This window comes from Cricetulus griseus, assembly GCF_003668045.3.
Source record: "Cricetulus griseus strain 17A/GY chromosome 1 unlocalized genomic scaffold, alternate assembly CriGri-PICRH-1.0 chr1_0, whole genome shotgun sequence".
Lineage (NCBI taxonomy): Eukaryota > Metazoa > Chordata > Mammalia > Rodentia > Cricetidae > Cricetulus > Cricetulus griseus.
In genome coordinates this window covers 97,928,247-97,949,788 of record NW_023276806.1, presented here as the reverse complement: position 1 = coordinate 97,949,788, position 21,542 = coordinate 97,928,247, and the positions used below count along the sequence as shown (strand labels likewise).

The 21,542-nt window shown below is 40.0% G+C and overlaps 1 protein-coding gene across 1 annotated transcript in view; it reads left to right on the top strand.

Annotated features, from left to right (window-relative positions):
• LOC100754918 (zinc finger protein 431-like) overlaps positions 1 to 20,095 on the top strand; it is a 31,904-nt gene extending 11,809 nt beyond the window's left edge. Inside the window, exons 2-4 of the mRNA XM_035451875.1 lie at positions 11,988 to 12,114; positions 12,312 to 12,372; positions 13,492 to 20,095. Of these exons, the coding sequence (XP_035307766.1) occupies positions 11,988 to 12,114; positions 12,312 to 12,372; positions 13,492 to 14,632 (1,329 nt within the window). The 3' untranslated portion in view covers positions 14,633 to 20,095. The remainder of the gene's footprint in view (positions 1 to 11,987; positions 12,115 to 12,311; positions 12,373 to 13,491) is intronic.
• The last annotated feature ends 1,447 nt before the right edge of the window (positions 20,096 to 21,542 follow it).

The following is a 21,542-nucleotide window of genomic DNA, read 5'->3' as shown; positions in this document are numbered from 1 at the left end:
TTTCTCTTTCTCCACATCCTCTCCAGCATAAACTGTCATTGGTGTGTTTGATTTTAGCCATTCTGACAGGAGTAAGATGGTATCTCAGTGTATGACTATGGTCTCTTTATTCCAGAAGACACCAAGGTAAAACACAGGCCAGAGCTAGGTTATAGAACCCAGCCAGCGCCGCCAGAACCAAAGGGGCCAGGGTCCCCACGTGCAGCCCCTTAAGAAGCTCCCCTACGTCACCCCGGCTTTCCTTCACCACGCCCTTATGGGCGAGTCCCGGGTCCACCTGCTACCTGTCCCAGGACTATTGGGCGGGGCTAGGGTGTCTCCCTACATCTCAGAGTTGTTTTAATTTGCATTTCCCTGATGGCTAAGGATATTGAACACTTTCTTAAGTGTCTTTCAGCCATTTTAGATTCCTCTATTGAGAATTGTCTATTTAGTTTTTTTTAAAGATTTTATTTATTATGTATACAACATTCTGCTTCCATGTATATCTGTACACCAGAAGAGGGCACCTATGAGATCTCCTAAGGAATGGTTGTGAGCCACTATATGGAATTGAACTCAGGTCCTCTGGAAGAGCAGCCAATGCTCTTAACCTCTGAGCCATCTCTCCAGCCCTTGTACCCCACTTTTTAATTGGATTGTTTGGTGTTTTGGAAACTTCTTGAGTTCTTTGTATATTTTGGAGAGCAGCCCTCTGTCAGATGTGGGGATGGTGAATATCTTCTCCTATTCTGTGGGCTGCTGATTACTCTTTCTGACTGTGTCCTTTGCCTTACAGAAGCTTCTCACTTTCAGGAGGTCCCATTTATTAATTGTCAATCTCAGTGTTGTGCTACTGGTGTAAAGTTCAGGAATCAGTCTCCTGTACCAATTCGTTTATGGGTATTTCCCACTTTCTCTTCTAATAGGTTCAGTATGGCTAAATTTTTGTTGAGGTCTTTGATCCATTTGGACTTAAGTTTTGTGCATGGTGATAGACATGGATCTATCTGTAGTCTTCTACATGCCAGCACCATTTGTTGAAGATTCTTTATTCCATTATATAACTTTAGCTTCTTTGTCAAAAATCAGATGTTCAAAGGTGTGTGGGTGAATATCAAGGTTTTCAACTTGATTTCATTGGTCTACCTATCTATTTTTATGTCAATACCAAGCTGTTTTCAGGACTATAGCTCTAAGTCGAGCTTGAAGTCAGGGATGATCATGCCTCCTGAAGTTCCTTTATTGTACAGGGTTGTTTTGATTGTTTTTCCATATACAGTTGAGAATTGTTCTTCCAAGGTCTGTGAAGAATTGTGCTGTGATTTTGATGGAGATTGCATTGAATTTGCAGGTTGCTTTTGGCAAGATTGCCATTTTTACTATGTTGATCCTACCTATCCAAGAACATGGGAGATCCTTCCATTTTCTCTTTAAAGCCTCAAAGTTTTTGCTATACAGGTCTTTCATTGGTTTGGTTAGTGTTACCCCCAAGGTATTTTATGTTGTTTGTGGCAATTGTAAAGGGTGATGTTTCTCTGATTTCTTTCCCCGAGCATTTATCATCTGTATATAGAAGGGCAAATGATTTTTTTGACTTTGTCTTGTATCCTGCCACTTTGTTGAAGGTATTTATCAGCTGTAGGAGTTCCCTGGTAGAGTTTTTCAGGTCACTTATGTAGACTATCATAACATCTGCAAATAGTGAAACTTTTACTTCTTCCTTTCCAATTTGTACTCCCTTGATCTCCTTTTGTTGTCTTATTGCTCTGGCTAGGACTTCAAGGACGATATTGAAGAGGTATGGAGAGAGTGGACAGCCTTGTCTTGTTTCTGATTTTAGGGGAATTACATTGAGTTTCTCTCCATTTAGTTTGATGTTGGCTGTTGGCTTGCTGTATATTGCATTTATTATGTTTAGGTATGTTCCTGTTATCTCTGATCTCTCTAAGACCTTTATAATGAAGTGGTGTTGGATTTTGTGAAAGACTTTTTCAGCATCTAGTGAGATAATTATGTGTTTTTTTTCTTTCTCAGTCTGTTTATATGGTGGATTACATTGATGGATTTTTGTATGTTGAACCATTCATGCATCCCTGGGATGAAGCCTACTTCATCGTGGTGGATGATATCTCTGATGTGTTCTTGGATTCAATTTGCCAGTATTTTATTGAGTATTTTTGCATCAATGTTCATGAGGTCTGTAGTCTTTCTTTTTTGGGAGGGCGGGGGTTTCGAGACAGGTTTCTCTGTGTGGCTTTGGAGCCTATCCTGGCACTCGCTCTGGAGACCAGGCTGGCTTCGAACTTACAGAGATCCGCCTGCCTCTGCCTCCTGAGTGCTTGGATTAAAGGCGTGCACCACCACCCAGTGCCCATCTTATCTTCTATGCACATAACTGAGAGGGTCTTGTCTTCTCTTCATGCCAGGTGACTCGCACTACTCAACTGAAATGCATCCCTAAGTAAATGAAATCACTCACCAACACCTGGCTTGTAGTTCTCTTTCTTAGTTGTGCCTTTGTGTAGCTTGGGTACCAAGGCTATTGAAGCCTCATAGAAAGAGTTTGGCAGTGACCCTTCTGCTTCTATTGTGTGGAATACTTTGCGGAGAATTGGTATTAGCTGTTCCTTGAATTTCTGGTAGAATTCTTCACTGAAGCCATCTTGCTCTGGGCTCTTTTTTGGTTGGGAGACTTTTGAAGACTGCTTCTGCTTCATTAGGGGTTACAGGTCTATTTAAATTGCTTATCTGTTCTTGATTTAATTTGGGTAAGTGAAATCTGTCCAGAAAATTGTCCATTTCCTTTAGATTTTTGAACTTTGAGGAATACGTGTTTTGAAAGTATGACCTGATGATTCTCTGGATTTCCTCAGTATCTGTTGTTATGTCCCCATTTTCACTTCTGATTTTATTAATTTGCATGTTCACTCTCTACTGTTTGGTAAGTTTGGGTAAAGGTTTGTCTATCTTGTTGGTTTTCTTGAAGAACCAACTCTTTGTTATACTGATTCTTTGTATTGTTTTCCTAGTTTTTACTTTCTTGATTTCAGCCCTCAATTTGATTAAATTTCCTGGCATCTACTTCCCCGGGTGTATTGACTTTGTGTTCTAGAGCTTTCAGTTATGCTGTTAATTCTCTAGTGTAACCATTTTCCAGTTTCTTCATGTAGGCACTTAGTACTATGAATGACCCAATGATAAAATGGGGTACAGATCTAAACAGAGAATTCTCAATAGAAGAAACTCAAATCACTGAAAGACATTTAAGGAATTGCTCAACATCTTATCCATCAGTGAAATGCAAATCCAAACAACTCTGAGATACCATCTCATACATATCAGAATGGCTAAGATCAAAAACACTGACATTTCATGGTGGAGAGGGTGTGGAATAAGGGGAAGAGCCTCCATTACTGGTGGGAGTGCAAACTTGTACAGCCACTTTGGAAATCAGTGTGCATTTTCTCAGAAAATTGGGAATCAGTCCACCTCAAGACCAAGCAATACCACTCTTGGGTATTGGGTATATACCCAAAGGATGTACACTCATACCACAGGGACATTTATTTGCTCAGCTATGTTCATAACAGTTATTTGTAATACCCAGGACCTGGAAACAATCTAGATGCCTCTCAACTGAAAAATGTAGAGGAAAAATGCACATTTACGCAATGGAGTATTACTCAGCAAAACAACATCGTAAAATTTTAAGCGAAATGGATGGAATTAGAAAAAAACCTTCCTCAGTGAGGTAACCCAGACCCAGCAGGACAAATATGGTGTATATTCACTCATAAGTGGATATTGGATGTAAAGCAAAGGATTACCATAGTACAATTTATAATCCCCAGAAGCTCGGTAAAAAGGGGGACCCTAAGAGGGATATACATTGAAGGCCCCATGAAAGTGGAATAGCTAAGATGTCCTGGGAAAATTAGGAGGGGGTTAGAAGTGAAGGGATGGGGGAAAGGAACATGATGGATTGAGATGGTAGAGTTGGTGAAAGGATGGAGGTGGAGAGTAATGAAAGGGATACCTTGATAGAGGGAACCTATGGCTAGGGAAATTCCCAGGAATCCACAAGGATGACCCCAGCTAAGACTCCTACCAATAGTGGTAAGGGTGCCTGAACTGGCTTTCCACTTTAATCAGAGTAGGGAGTACCCTAATTATCATCATAGAACCTACATCCAGTAACTGATGGAAGCAGATACAGTGGTTCACAGCCAAAGCACTTGGCTGAGCTCCTGGAGTTCAATTGAAGAAAAGGAGGAGGGAATATATGAGCAACGGGCAGGGGATCAAGATCATGATTAAGAAAGCCACAGAGACAGCTGCCTGGAGCTAGTGGGAGCTCATGAACTCTGGACTGACAGCTGGGGAACCTGCATGGGACCAGACTAGGGCCTCTGAATGTGTGTTACAGTTATATGGCTTGATCTGTTGGTAGAGGCCTGGCAGTGGGACCAGGACTTAGCCCAGGTTCATAAAATGGCTTTTTCAAGCCCATTCCCTATGATGAGATACATTGTTCAGCCTTGATACAGGGCAGATGGGCTTGATACTACCTCAATTTGGTACATCAGATTTTGTTGACTACCCAAGGAAGATCTTTTCCCCTGTAGGGAATGCATGGGGTTGGGTCAAGGAAGGGATGGGAGAAGGGAGGAAGGGTGAAGTGGACTGACCAGGGTACTGCATGGACGCATTCTGCCAGGTGACAGGGGAAGGCTAGCATGATGCCTGAATCCTTACAGCAATGACTAGGTAAGATTCAAGATCAGGAAAGAATCTTTCCCCATGGGTTTTGCCTTCAATTGTTAGCTTCTGTTTCTATCCTAAACTCCCAAAATGATGCTGTGTGATCTGACAGGATGAGTCAGACACATCCAATGCCTGAGACATTTTGTGGTTCGAGGATTTAACAACAACATAAAAGCAAAATAGAACAAACAAAAAAATGAAACACCAAAACTGGTTTTGGTGCTAAATAGAACCTGGGAATGTTGTCTTTTGGAAGAATATGTAAGTTATCAAGACTTTAGGTGGCAAAAAATCATCAAAAGTTGTACACAGAATTAACAGGTTTTTCTTGTAGGACGAGGAAGATGGGAATATTGAGAGTAATGGCAGAAAGTGGAGATTGAGATCATAGGATTTCAGTAGGAAATAGACTTCATAAAAAAATTAAACTAGAAGGCATTTGTGTGATATTTGGGCTCCAAAATATTTTTTTATTTTTCCTATGCCCTGAAAATTTAGGAAGACATAATTTAAAAATAATAGCTAATTTCTTTTGTTGTAGTTGTTTTGTTTTGGGAGGGTGGTTTGGGGTGTGGCATCAGTCTCTATAACTTCAACTAATTTCCTGTTCTTTGTGTCTAGTGTATTGTGGTTGAAACTAATCAGCCAGCTTCCTTCTTGTGCCACCATGCTTTCACTACCCACTTGGACTCTATCTCTAAATCACATAAGGGACAATAGAAGCAATTTCTATTCAGTGCCAAGGCAGTTTGGTAGCCTGCTGTTTTAAGTTTTTTTGTTTGTCATTTATATTAATATTTAATTTAGAAACAATTTTATTTTACATATCAACCCAGTTCCCTCTCCCTCCTTTCCTCCCATGCTCCCCACCGGCCCCCACAATCCCACCAACCATGCAGTCCTCAGGGAGGGTCAGCCTTTCATGGGGGATTATAAAAGTCTGTCAGATCATTTGGGTAAGGCCAAGCCCCCTCCTCCCCCTATGTATCTAGGCTGATAGAGTATCCCTCCATGGAAAATGGGCTCCTGAAGTCCATTCCTGCACTAGGAATAAATTCTGGTTCCACTACCAGAGTAACTATATACTGCCCAGGTCTCATTGTTGACACACATGTTCAGGGAGCCTGGTTTGGTCCTATGATGGTTCCCCAGCTGTCAGACTGTTGTCTGTGAGCTCCACTTTCTGAAGTCATCTGTTTCTCTGGGTTTCCCTAGCATAGTCTTGACCCCTTTGCTCATCACTCCTCCCTCTCTATAACTGCATTCCAAGAGTTGGCTCTGTGCTTATTGTGGATGTCTACTTCTGCTTCCATCAGCTACTGGATGAAGGCTGTAGGATAGCATTTAATGTAGTCATCTTTCTCATTGTAGGGAAGGATGTTTAATGTAATGTCTCTTCTATTGCTTAGATTCTTAGTTGGGCTCATCCTTGTGGGTCTCTGGATGTTTCCCTGGTGCCAGATTTCTCTTTAAGCCTGTAATGGCTGCCTCTGTCTGTTTTCTTGCTCTCTTCTATTCCCCCAACTCAATCTTCCTGAACCCTCATGTTCTCTCTACTCTTCTCCCCTTCTCATTTTCCTCCCTCCCTCCACGGTCCCTCCATGCTTCCAAATTCCCCAAATACCTTGTCCCTTTCCCCTTCTCTGGGGGAACCATTTATGTCTCTTTAGGGTCTCCCTTGTTTCCTTTCTTGTCTGGAGGTATGGATTATAGACTGGTAATCTTTGCCCTGGGTCAAATATCCATATATGAGTGAGTACATTTCATGTTTGTCTTTCTGTGTCTGGGTTACCTCACTCAGGATGGTTTCTTCTACTTCCATCCATTTGCCTATGAATTTCAAGATTTCATTGTTTTTTTTCTGCTGAGTAGTACTCCATTGTGTAAATGTACCACATTTTTTTTTTTTATCCATTCTTTGGTTGAGGGGTATCTAGGTTGCTTTCAGGTTCTGGCTGTTACAAATAGTGCCGCTATGAACATTGCTGAACAGATATCCTTGTTATATGAATGTGATTCTTTTGGGTATATGCCTACGAGTGGAATTGCTGGATCTTATTGTAGACTGATTCCCATTTTCCTGAGGAGTCGCCATACTGATTTCTAAACTGACTGTATACAAGTTGGCACTCCCACCAGCAATGGAAGAGTGTTCCCCTTTCCCCACATCCTCTCCAGCATAAACTGTCATTAGTGTTTTTGATTTTAGCCATTCTGACAGGAATAAGGTGGTATCTCAGAGTTGTTTTGATTTGCATTTCCCTGATGGCTAAGGATATTGAACACTTTCTTAAGTGTCTTTCAGCCATTTTAGATTCCTCTATTGAGAATTGTCTATTTAGTTCTGTACCCCACTTTTTAATTGGATTGTTTTGGTGTTTTGGAGACTTCTTTGTATATTTTGGAGATCAGCCCTCTGTCAGATGTGGGGTTGGTGAATATCTTTTCCCAGCGTGTGGGCTGCCGTTTTGTCTTGCTGACTGTGTGTGTCACTTGCATTACAGAAGCCTCTCAGTTTCAGGAAGTCCCATTTATTAACTGTTGGTGTCGAAAGCCTTTAATCCCAGCACTAGGGAGGCAGGGGCAGGCAGATCTCTGTGAGTTTGAGGCTAGCCTGGTCTCCAGAGCAAGTGCCAGGATAGGATCCAAAGCTACACAGAGAACCCTGTCTCAAAAAAAAGTTTGTCTATGTTTTTGCTTTTCATAAAGACAAAGTCTTTGTGCCATTGATTCTATGTATTGTTTCCTTTGTTTTTACTTTATTGATTTTTGCCCTCAATTTGATTATTTTCTGGCATCTACTCCTCCTGGGTGAGTTTGCTTCTTTTTGTTCTAGAGTTTTCAGGTGGGCTGCTAGTTTTCTACTGTGACTATTTTCCAGTTTTGTCATGTGGGCACTTAGTGCTATGAACACCCCCCCCTTAGCACTCTTTCAAAGTGTCCCATAACTTTGAGTATGTTGTGCCTTAATTTTCATTGAATTTTAGGAAGTCTTTAATTTCTTCATTCACCCAGGCATGATCCAATTGAGCATTGTTCAATTTCCATGAGTTTGTAGAGTTTCTACAATTTGTGTTGTTGAATTCTAACTTTAAACCATGGTGATTCAATAAGATACAGGTTGTTAGACCCCCGAAAACTCAAGTATCCGGGGTCCCAGGCCACGTTCGCAGTCACCCCAATCACCAGGCAGATTCGAGAGCTTGCTGCAAACTACACGAGGCTTTATTGTAATTTAATGAGCTAACCCCATGTTACCTCGGGTCTTTCACCCACCCACCATGGCAGATGGCTAGCAAAAGACAGCTCCTAGGGTCTCCCAAGAGATCTTATAGGACAGCGTAAGGGGAGTGTCTAGGGGTACGCACAGGCTCATGATTGGTGTGCCTCCAGGCTTGGAAGGTTTGCCCTGTGTTGATTGGTCAACTGGTTGTTATGGCCCATAGGCCCTCCCAGGGTGGTTGCTATGCTTTGTGTGTCATTGCTGTGTGCTTATCTGTAAAGCGCACCCAGGGTCGTAAAGCATAGCGCCACCAGCTAACTTCTGATGGGTTCCTTGTCACGAGACAGGCATCTGACCTCTAAGTGACCAAGGCAGGTTTATGGCAAGCACGTGTTCGGCTGTTGTGGCTGTCAAAAGGGGAGCAGGTCCCTTCAAGGTGATTACTCCATTTTTTTTTTAATCTGTTGAGGTTTGCTTTGTTGATAAGTATGTGGTCTGTTGGGACCCAGGCCCTCCCAGGGTCTCTGTGAGTTGTTTTCCAGCATAACCACAGGTACCTCCTGTTTTCCTGGCCTCGCCCACTAGTATCAACATCCTGTTATGATGCCTTGCCCCCATCCCCTTGCTTCGTTGGCCATGGGCAGGGGTTGTGATTTCCTTGTTTATGATAGGGCGTGGGAATGCATTCTGCTAGCAGGTGGTGTTTTTCCATCTCCTCTTATATATAAACTGCTGCATGCAATAAACCGATGGCATTCGCTTCTACCGAATGACCCAAGTTGTGTCCTTCTTAATCCATAGACTCTTGCCTGGTCTGGTTCTTCGGTCACTGGCACCACAGTGGTCAATTTTAGAGAAGGTTCTATGTGGCCCTGAAAAGAAGGTATATTCATTTGTGTATGGATGGAATGTTCTATAAATGTCTGTTAAAACCAGTTGGGTCGTTTCTTCTGTTAGTTCCTTTTATTCTTTGTTAAGTTTCTGTCTGGTGATCCTGTCAAGTGGTATGGAGTTTTATGTGTGATTTGAGTTTTAGTAATGTTTCTTTCATGAATGTTGTGGGTGTGTTTGTATTTGGTACATAGATGTTCACAACTGAGACTTCATCTTGATGGATTTTTCTGTGATGAATAAGAAATGACCTTCTTCATCTCTTTGGATTAAGTTTTCTTTGAAGTGTAAATGGTCACATATTAGGATTACTACTCCAGCTTGTTTCTTAGTTACATTTGATTGGAAAATCTATTCCTTACCCTTTACTCTGTGGTAACATGTCTTTGAAGATGAGGTGTGTTTCTTGTATGCAGCAGAAAGATGGATTCTGATTACATATCCATTCTGTTATCCTAGGTCTTTTCTTTTTAAATCATTTTTATTTGATTTAGAAACAAGATTGTTTTACATGATAATTCCAGTTCCCTTCTCCCTCCCATCCTCCTCCCCCATACACTAAAACCCTACCTATCGCATATCCTTTTCTTCTATTCTTCCCCTGACTCCACCTTTCTGCTCCCTCATGACCTCTTCATCCTTCCTCTTCCTCCCTTCTCATTCTCCTAACTCCCTACCCCCTCTTCCCGTGCTCTCAATTTGCTCAGGGGATCTTGGCCCTTTCCCCTTCTCCAGGGGACTATGTATGTCTCTCTTAGGGTCCTCCTTGTTTACTAGCTTCCCTGGCAGTGTGGATTGTAGGCTGGTAATCCTTTACTCTATGTCTAGAATCCACATATGAGTGAGTACATATCATGTTTGTCTTTTTGTGACAGGGTTACCTTGTTCAGAATGGTTTCTTCTAGTTCCATCCATTTGCCTGCAAATTTCAAGATTCCATTGTTTTTTTCTGCTGAGTAGTATTCCATTGTGTAAAGTTACCACATTTTCTCTATCCATTCTTCAGTTGAGGGGCATCTAGGCTGTTTTCAGTTTCTGGCTATTACAAATAGTGCTGCTATAAACATCGTTGAACAGATGTCCTTGTTGTATGAATGTGCTTCTTTTGGGTATATGCCTAAGAGTGGAATTGCTGGATCTTGTGGTAGACTGATTCCCATTTTTCTGAGGAGTCACCATACTGGCTGGCTGTACAAGTTGTCACTCCCACCAGCAGTGGAGAAGTGTTCCGCTTTCTCCACATCCTCTCCAGCACAAACTGTCATTGGTGTTTTTTATTTTGGCCATTCTGACAGGAGTAAGATGGTATCTCAGAGTTGTTTTGATTTGCATTTCCCTGATGGCTAAGGATGTTGAACACTTTCTTATGTGTCTTTCAGCCATTTTAGATTCCTCTATTGAGAATTGTCTATTTAGTTCTGTACCCCACTTTTTAATTGGATTGTTTGGTGTTTTGGAAACTATCTTCTTGAGTTCTTTGTATATTTTGGAGATCAGCCCTCTGTCAGATGTGGGGTTGATGAATATCTTTTCCCAGTCTGTGGGCTGCCGTTTTGTCTTTCTGTGTCCTTTGCCTTATAGAAGCCTCTCAGTTTCAGGAGGTCCCATTTATCAACTGTTGATTTCAGTGTCTGTGCTACTGGTGTAATGTTCAGGAAGTGGTCTCCTGTACCAATTAATTCAAGGGTATTTCCCACTTGTCTTCTAATAGGGTAGTGTGGCTGAGTTTATGTTGAGGTCTTTGATCCATTTTGACTTAAGTTTTGTGCATGGTGATAGGCTTGGGTCTATCTGTAGTCTTCTACATGTCCGCATCCAGTTATGCCAGCACCATTTATTGAAGATGCTCTCTTTGTTCCAGCGCATAAATTTGGATTGTTTGTCTTTCCCTCCATTTCTTGCTTTTCGTGTTTGGTTCTTTTCTTCCATTTCTTTAAGGGTTTTTCTCATTTGCTTTTTGTGGGTCTCTATTATCTTCATAAAGTTTTTTTTTTTTTAAGGTTATTCTCTTCTGCTTCTCCTGTGTTGGAAGTTCAGGAATTGCTGGTGTGGAGACCCTAGATTCTGGTGGTGTCATATTAGTCTTTCTGTTGTTAAATATGTTCTCATACTGTCATCTTCTCATCCTTCCACTAGTGGGTACAGGTGGGTTCTCCCCCTCTCCTTGTGTGTATGGGTCCAAGGTTCTCTTCTGGTGAGTGCAGGCAGTTCTACGACTCTCCCAGTTGGTGCATACGAGGCTTAAAACTGGATGCTTTGGCCTGCTGGGGTGAGTCTTCTCTCCTGGTGGACAAGACTAAGATTGAGATGTCTGCAGACTCTGGATGGTTTGTCCCACTGGGGCAGGCTTGCTAGGTGCATAGTCCCCAGGTCACAAAACTCCAAGGAGGGTGAGGGGATGATGGACTGGAAAAGGGCCCACACACACTTCCCCTCGTGGGTGGAGGTGGAACTAATACTTTGATGGTGGCAGACTCTGGATGGCTTGGCCTGCCAGGACTGGTCTACAAAATGAACAGCCCCCATGTCAGAAAACTCTTCTGGCTGTCCTGGACCTGATTGCATAGACTAGGCTGGTAATTCTACTCAGAGGTGGATACAGCTGCCTGTTCTTCTGAGTGCTGGGGTTAAAGGCATGAGCCAATACACCCAGCTTGTCCAACTTTTTTTTTTCATCTTTCAAGACAGGGTTTCTCTGTGTAGCTTTGAAGCCTTTCCTGGCACTTGCTCTGGAGACTAGGCTGGCCTCGAACTCACAGAGATCTGCCTGCCTGTGTCTCCCCAGTGCTGGGATTAAAGGCATGCACCACCAAGGCCCGGCTTATTTTTCTTTTTTGTAGTTAGTAATTGCTCATACAATTTCTCCTATGTGTACTCTGTATTGTTGACCTATTTACTTGTCTATGTTTGCTAATAGGCATTTCTCTTCTAAGGTGATACTTGATTCTAACTGTATAGAAATGATGGCAATGAACCTCCTATTCAGTTTCCTTCTAAAGCAACTTGGTAGTATATCAAACAAGTGTGTGAAGCACCAAAAGTATATGACTATACTGTCAAAGAAGTTTATATTTGCAATGTAGTCAGCATCATGTTTTCTGTTATACACATATATTGGATATTTTAGAAAGTGGTGACCTATGATGATGTGCATATCAACTTCACTTGGGAGGAGTGGGCTTTGCTGAATCCTTCTCAGAAGAATCTCTACAAAGATGTGATGCGGGAGACCTACAGAAACCTCACTAGTATAGGTAAGACTGAAATTTCCTTCATGTTTTAAATAAATGGACAGCTTTTACTTGGTTATTGATGCTCTTCTGCAGTTTGGTTGAGAATGAAATATGAGTTGAATAAATAATGCATGGTTTTAAGATTCATTGAAGATGGTTACTTAAATTTTGCACAATTTTCATTAATATAACATACATTTTCTGGTATTACATTTTAGGATACAGTTGGGAAGACTATCATATTGAAGAATATTGGCAACATTCTGGAAGATATGAAAGGTAATTTTCATGTACTAGATGACACAAATGTCCCTCTGAAGAAATTGCAGTGTGCCCTGCAAGTGTTAAAGAAAGCAACAGCGTAAATAAGCACAGCTTAAAGTGCATTGATGATGATTAATAATAATTAATTAATTAATTAATAATTATTCTCAGAAAACCATATACCTCAATTTCAAGTAGGTGAATTGCATTTGCATGGCATTCTTTTAAGAAAGAAGACAAGGAAACAATGCCTTAACCGATATCATTATTTGAATCATAGCAGCATAAGAGCATAGCAGCATAACTTTCATTCCATGTATTACATACCACTCATATTACAAAAGGTATATGCATTGAAGAGTAAATCTCCAAAACCTTCTAATTGGCATATAGTTCATAGTAAATTTGTTGTAACTATGCTAAGTTTAGTGAGGGGGCAGTTAGAATTAAGGGTCAAGGGGCAGTGGGGGAAACCTTAATCCCTATACAAGGCTATGAGGAAGAGAGAGTAAAACTGTAAATTCAATGTGAAAGCAGTTTATCTGTTATTCTTCCCTTAGTTGATGTATCATAAGTCACTCTGGATATAAGCCATATGAACATAGGGTTATGGAAAAATGTAACATGTCTCTCTCAGAACAATTAGAAGATATGTCTCAGTCCCCACAATGAGTATACATGTTGAATTTGGTTTAAGTATAGAAATAATTTGTTGTCTAGCTTCATTGTTAATACATCAACAAACTCATACTGCCCGAAGCCCCATGAGTACTAGGACTGCATAAACACTTCTATTTGCCCTAGTTGTGGTAAGACTCACGGTATAGGAAAACTTATGAATGCAATAGCGTGGTAAGCTCTGAGCATTTCTAGTTCTCTTTAAATATATGAAAAATCTCATACAGAAAAAAGATTCTGTAAATGTGAGCATGTAATAAGGATTTTACCACCATCTTCAAAGATGCAAAGCAACCCTGAATTATAGGGAACAACATAAGTGGAAACACAGTGCTGGAACCATAAGATCTAATTCCTCTTAACAATTCAAACTGTAAAATTAATTCATACAGATACAAAGATTCAGCAATTAATTGAATGTGGTAAAGCTTTTACATGTGCCAATCATTCTTTCAGGAAAGAAAGAAGTCAAACTGGAGAGAAACCTTCTGTATATGCTCACTGTGTTAAAGCCTTTGCATATGACACTCATCTTCCAAGTTATGAAGGAACTCATACTGGAAAGAAACCTTATGAATGTAATCAGTGTGGTAAAGCATTTGCATACCACTATAATCTGCAAATTCATGAAAGTACACATACTGGAGCGAAACCCTATGAATGTAATCAATGTGGCAAAGCCTTTGCACAACCCCATGATCTGCAAATTCATGAAAAGAGACATACTGGAGAAAAACCCTTTGAATGTCATCATTGTGGTAAACCATTTGCCTATCGCAGTCACCTGCTAATGCATGAGAGGACACATACTGGAGAGAAACCCTATGAATGTAATCATTGTGGTAAAGCATTTGCACGACGCAGTCACCTGCAAATTCATGAAAGGAAACATACAGGGGAGAAGCCCTATGTATGTAATCAGTGTGGTAAAGCCTTTGCATACCCCTATAATCTGCAGATGCATGAAAGGACACATACGGGAGAGAAACCCCATGAATGTAATCATTGTGGTAAAGCCTTTGCTAGGCACAGTTGTCTTCTTAAACATAAAAGAACACATACTGGAGAGAAGCCTTATGAATGCACTCTGTGTGGCAAAGCCTTTGCAACTCATAATACTCTTCAAAGGCATAAAATGAGACATAGGGGAGACAAACCCTATATATGTAATCAGTGTGGCAAAGGCTTTGCACAACCCCATGGTCTGCAAATTCATGAAAAGAGACATACTGGAGAAAAAACCTTTGAATGTCATCATTGTGGTAAAGCATTTACACGACGCAGTCAGCTGCAAATGCATGAACGGATACATACTGGAGAGAAACCCTATGAATGTAATCATTGTGGTAAAGCCTTTGCTAGGCACAGTTGTCTTCATAAACATAAAAGAACACATACTGGAGAGAAGCCCTATGAATGTACTCTGTGTGGCAAAGCCTATACTAGTAACAAAAGTTTGAAAAAGCATAAAAGAACACATACTGTAGAGAAACCCTATTCATGTAATCAGTGTGGTAAAGCCTTTGAAAGGCCAAGTACTCTTCAAATGCATAAAAGAGCCCACACTGGAGAGAAAACCTATGAAGGTAATCAGTGATGTAAAGCCTTTAAATATAACAGTCATCTGAAGAGGCATAAAAGAACCCATGCTGGAGAAAAATTCTGTGAATATAATTAGTGTGGTAAAGCCTTTGCATGTCATAATACACTTCAAAGGCATAAAAGATCCCATACATGAGAGAATTCCTGTGAATACAATCAGCATAGTAAAGCTTTTGCATGCCCCAGTCTCCTGTAAATGCATGAAAGTCATGTCACAGTAGTGTCCAGCTACATAAGAGAATCCGTAGTAGAGAGAAATTCTATGAATGTAATTAACGTAGTAAAACCTTTACAGTTCACAGTAGTTTTCAGTGTCATAAAAGAACACATAATGGAGAGAAACCCTATCTATGATTGTAATCAGTGTGCTAAAACCTTGGCATGTATTAGTAGTCTGCAAAATCATGAGACATTTATCATCCTGCAGAGAAAGTATGCCTTTGCATATAACAGTAGTCTTTGAATGCCTGAGAAAGATCCTGAGGCTCCTTATTATCAAGAAGTTGGATCTTTTACCAACACACTTACATTCAGTACAATGAGAGTGTTTATTCTGTAGAAAATAATTTGATAGTGTAAAAAATCAATTCAAGCATCATGATGGCTTTGTATATTGTTTGCATCAGCAAACTCATGAAAAAAATGAATTTGTGAATCCTTCTGTGCAGGGTAAAAGAGCCAGCAAAAGAAACACACTGGCCCTGAAATCAGAGCAAGTGAAGTACACACATTTTGGCCCTGAAATCAGAGCCAAAGAAACGCTCCCTGAACCTCAAACCAGAGCCAAAGAAACACAGTTTGGCCTTATAACCAGAGCCAAACATATTCTTTCCTTGACAAACTGAGCACAAAATCAACCAATCTCTGGGCTCAAAAATCAAACAATCCCTGATAATCAAATATAGCCAATCTCTCAGCTTCTTTAAGCTCAGTGTTTGAAGTCCCACCAATTTCTGCCCTGAAAACCTCCAAGGAAAACCTGTGACCCTAAGAAGGCCTGTGCCTGTCAGGTGGTAGAAGCCCATTTCCACACTGGCAGAGACAGCTGCTCTCCTGGATTCCTCCCTCCCAAGTAAATCTCTTGAATGAGAGTTTGGGTGAAGACTTTCTTTCCCAAGACTGGAGCAGAAACTCTAATGGTGTGGAGCAGAGAAGCAATAGACACCTGTGTTCGGAACCTCCCTTAGAGAATGAAACACAGGTAACAACTTCTTGCTGGAGCCAGAGGAGGCTGCTATATTTTTGCAGTGGTTTCCCCCTTGGTTGATTGAAGCAGAGGACTACCAATTTGGGCTGGAGCTGAAAAGAAATGGACATCTTGATTGAGAAACTCTAGTGAAGTGGAGCAGAGAAGCAATAGACACTTCTGCTGGGAAACTGTTAGCCAAGTAGATCCAAGTCCAGGATACCTTCCCATAAAAGCTGTGGGTATAACCTGATTTCTGACAGTCATGATACATTTTTCTTCAGAGCTCAATTTATCCAGAATACCTTCCCTCCACAGTCTGGTAAAGCCTGACTTCCCTAAATTCAGGATTCCTTTCTCCTCACGGCTGTAGGTAATTAGGATATCTTCCCTTCACTACTTCCAACAGTCAGGGTATCTTTCTTTTCAGAGCTGAAAGTATCCAGGCAACCTTGGCTCCACAGCATCAGGTACAGCCTGACTTTCCAACATAGTACTTTTTTTCCTAATAGCTGTAGGTACATTCCCTTCATAGCTGTAGGTATAGCTGAACTTTTGACACTCAGGGTACCCTCACCCCCTACAGAGCTGTAATATTTACACTATGATAACACCAACTTAGAAGGATTGATTTCTCTGACTTCAAGCCTGCATGCTTGGTTTCTGTTACATGAACCAATTCATGATAAGAAAACTTTGTAAGTAAGCCATTAGGTGCCTCAACCCTGTGTTATAGGAATGAATGCTTACAAGGGAAAAACTTTCATGAGTGAAAATTTGTTTGTTTAAAGAATTGTTTTAATATTAACCATGTTGTTAGTCTGTGTTTGTGTGGGTATGGGAGTGTACATGCAACTTCCTGAGAATGTTAGACCCTTGGTTCTTGTTATAGCAGGGATTACAGAAAGTTGTCAAAAATCAGTCCTTGACCCTGGGAATGAACATAACTTAACTGCCCATCCATGTCTTTTGTACTGTAAATAGGTTAAAGCTTATCTATACCATTTTGAAGTCATGAAATAGGGATAATCTCATACAAGAGAAAAATTCTGTTCCTGTAAAGGATTTGTTAATACTTATACATCACAGTTGTCTTTACCCTCAACAAAATAAAATCTTATTCATTTCTTTTTAATGGCAGCCTTGAAGGTAGTAAATTAAAGTAAGTGTGTCTGTGAAAGGGTGGTGGGTTGTTGTTCCTGGTTTTGTTTTTTAATGTTTTCAGAAATTCCCTTGAGATTCTGTTGTTTGTTATTCATCTTGGCTTGGATTTCAGTAATGATTTAGGGATACATTTGAACTCAGTGATCCTCATATGTCTGCCTCCAGAGAAAAAGTCCAAGGGTAGATGATATACTGTACCCATTGTGTGCTGTTTTGTCAACAAAATTTTAAAATGTTAATATCAAAATGTTTAATTTAAGAGCATATAAAAAACATTAAATACTTCATGTGTATTCAAAGCAGTATTTTTATTTATCTGATAGAGATGTAATAAAGGAGGATAATCAGCAATCAACTGCGTATCTCACACCATGCATTGATGTTCTGTGTGTTTATATGTACATATGTACATACATGTGTGCATGCGTGCATGTATGTGTGCATTCGTGTGTGTTCTACACTTTCCCTTTCCCCATTAGTTAACCATTTGGCATTTCATCTTGAAGTACTCACTGCCTTCCAAGGGAATTAAAGGTTTATGGTGTGTGTGTGTGTGTGTGTGTGTGTGTGTGTGTGTGTGTGTGTGTGTAGTGTGTGTGTAGTGTGTGCTTATTGGTCTCTAAGCCATGGCAGATATGTGGAGACCAGAACACAGCTTTGTGGTATCTACTTTTGATGACCAATGTCAAATTTCCAGCCTTGTGCAACGCAGGCCTCTCCCATTGAGTCATCTCACTGGTGCTTAAATAAGATTAGTAGAAATATTACAACAGTAAACTATAGTCTTCTTTTCAGATTATAAACACAATTTTATAGAAGGATAGAAGAACACAACAATTTGAACAACAAATATTCTTTGCCAATGAAAATTTTATACTACCATTATTTTTTTTAATTTGTTCATTCTGGGAACTAAATATTTGTTTATAGCACTTTCTCAGGACCACAAATGAATGTCAGAGAATTGCCTGATTCTGTAAAGTTAATTGCTACTAAGTATGATGACCTTAATTCTATCTTTGGATGACCCATATCCAAGTCTGCAAGTTTTTCTCTTATTTCTACACTTTGGCATTGGCATATGTACACTCCTACATCAGCATATGCATAAATAATCTATGAATCTAAATAAGTTCCATCGAGTCACTTGCAGCCAAGTGACTCTCTAGGTTTCATCACTAGAATGAGCATTGGGGAATTAGATAATGGACAACTGTAAGCTGTCCTCTCAATGTAACTACTTATCTTACTTACCCCATCACTCTAATGACTCACTAAATGAAGCCACCTAAGCCAGGTGTGGTGGTGTAGGCTTGTAAACATGATACTTAGTGTAGGAAAAATTTCAGGATTTCAAAGTCATTCAAGATGAGAATGGTCATAAGGATATGGAGGGAGGTGCATGGAACCTAGGGAGATGTCGATTGGCTTGGGACAGTGTCCATTGACTTCTCTGCAGCTCTAGAACATTTATACTCTAAGTTTTCTATTCTTGATAATGTTTTCTGTCCAAGGCAGCCTAGGTCACTTAAAGGGCAGAATCAATGTTGCTCAATAAAGAGTAAATCCTCCTGCAATGGGTGAATCAGCCTCAGGCAGGGATGAGCTCCCTAATTTTCTGTCCAAAACAGCATGTTCAGCCATGAAACTTTAACACTCGACCAACAAAAATGGACCTAGGAGGTTTTATTCTTATATTTTATGTCTTTATTCACACATACTTAACAGGGAAGATATTAGAAGGGAATAATTTGGGATGAGGTGGAGAGAGTAAAAGGAAGGAAGGAAGTGATATGACAAATTTCAATTAAATATATTAAATTAAATTTTAAATTAAAAAGTGGCTTAAGTAATAGCTTAGCAACAAAGAGCACTTGAGTGGTGTTGCTGAGGGCACAGATCACATTCCCAAAAACCATGGTTACTAGCTGTCTCCTGTATCTCCAGTTCTAAGGGGGCTAATTCCCTCTTCTGACCTCTGCAAGTACTGCACAAAGACACATATGGACAAACACTTATACATAAAATAAAGCTTTAAAATGAAATTCTGTACAGTAATCCCACAGCCTTGAGACAGACATCAGGCACGCCTAGTTCAAATGAATCCCTTTTGGTCCTTCATAGAAGCTTCTGTGGCCTTCCTCTGAGCAAGGTTGCTTGGAGGAAATAAAAAAAAGAACAGCCTTATTCCCCAAGGTTAGAATAGCTCAGAATAGCTGTTCATTTCAGAACATTACTCAGTGTGGATGGGTGATGCCCATTCTTTTGTATTTGTGTTCTATGTCCTGTGTATGTGTGAGGATTATTGCATTTATGCATCTCTTAACTGTATTTTTAGATCATCCATAATAATCTATCTTTTAAATCATACATTATAATATATTTATATTGGGATCATAATGCATGATCTAAAAGGTAATTTTGGTCTGTAAATCTCCTTCTGCCTAAGTGGCTAGACATGCCTTCTCTCCCTATTTAAATCATTCAAAGTATAACATCAGGGCTGAGCCTAAAGGAGACAAGGATTATAGCTTTATATGAAATGCAAAATCTGTGCCAGGCTGGCTCCTCTTTTAGCATTAGCCACCACTGGATGCGTGATGTTATTAAAGTGGTTTTTGTTTATTAAACTCTTAATTGTGTGGAATGATTTCTCCCTGGGAAGCCATATTAATTCTAGAACAGCAGTAACTCCAGCCTTGTAGAAAAATGTTTCTGAGACAAGCTTTCTTATGTTGACTCAGGTAGCATGGATCCCACTCCATTCCCCATGGCAATGACCTTGTTTTCCTTGTGATTAAACCAACTAAATTCTTAAAGAACTCAACCACCACTGAGTTTTAAAATTATAAATTTAAGCCATGTAGTCAACTGTCCATTTCAACTACAAGAAAAGGATTTGTATGCTTTGTGTCTTTGTACCAAAACAGGAGGGTATATTTATTATGTACATTGTATGGTAAAACAGGGTAGGCAAGGAGTCACTGGAGTCACCTATTATAAAATAGGACCTCATTGTGGCAGGATCAGTGATTTTGTAATTTCCCAGCATGTATTGATCCATGATGTCATGTGTATGAAGGCAGGCCAGATTAGGGGTGTAGAATTTGGGAAGGTTAGCTTGAGCCAATATATATTGAATTTCCAGCAAGGGAACTCTTCTATGCAGATATGTTCAATCCTGATTTTCATGGTTACATCCATTAGGTGTAGCTGTATGTCAAGTTACAGGTCTCAGTGTCTAACATTGCACATAGGGGCATGGTGAAATAATATATTGTTAAATGCAAATCCCTCAAATGGGGGATGTTTTCTCTTTTTCAAAGTCAGTATAGCTATGTGGTATTTTTTTCAATTATCTTTATCATTTTTAAAAGACAATTATTAGTTTCACTTTTTTAAAGGATTTATGTATTATGTATACAGTGTTCTGCCTGCATGCATGACTACAGACCGGAAGAGGGCACCAGGTCTCATTACAGATGGTTGTGAGGCACCATGTGTTTGCTGGGAATTGAACTCAGGTCCTCTGGAAGAGCATCCAGTGCTCTTAACCATTGAGCCTCTGTCCAGCCCCTAGTTTCCCTTTTTAAATTTGATTTTCTTTAAATGCACCACTACTCTAATCCCTTATTTGACTCTATTCCCCACTATTTCCAGATATTAAGAATTTCTTCAGTTCTTCTCAAGTGCTTTTGATTATTTATTTCTGTTTAGAGCAATGTCTCCTGTCGCTTAGGCTTGCCTCACACTACACAGTAGAGAATTGCCTTGAACTGCTTCTGCTGCTCAGGGCTGGAAAAAGAGTGTCCTGCAATTGCTTCAAGGCTGGGCCTTAAATGGTTAGTGAGTAGGAAAAATAGACCAATACATGAGTATTCTCCAACTTAACAAATGAAGAGGGACCTGTGTATAACTGTGTTCATTGACCAACTTTAAAGCAGATGTAGTCCCAGCACAGAAAGGGATGGGCAAGGAGGAGCCCGAAAAGTTTCCTCCTTTCACTGTAGCTCACAAGAGAGTAAGTAGTTTGGTAATCAATTTTAGATGATTGATCAATGTTTTGACGGGCTATTTCTTGCATCCACAGAGCAGGAAATCTAGAATCTGGATAAAGAACTGAATTCATCACGAAACCAAATTACAGTAGTTACACTAGTTTTAACAAAATAGAACTAGGTGAAATGGTAAGGCCCTACATAAAAGAACTGTTATTTTACAGGTTTAAGTTGTATAGCCTGAGAGAAAAAGTGTGTTAACTAGGACTTAAAAAGATGTAAGCCTAAACATTCTGGGGAAATTGAAGCTGACAGCCAATGTTAACTTTTAACGATTGCTTTCTGTCTTAGACGGTCACTCTGTAAAGACTTAATCATTCCTATAACTTCCTCATTCTTAGATCTATTATCAAACCATTTCTTAAAGGCTATGATGTGAATTACCAAGCTAAGAGTGTATACTTTCCATGTATGTCATGTACCTCTTTTAAAATTCTATCCATAGTAGAAGCAAAAAGATTTTTAAATTCCTGAATGGTAATATTTTCCATCATTGT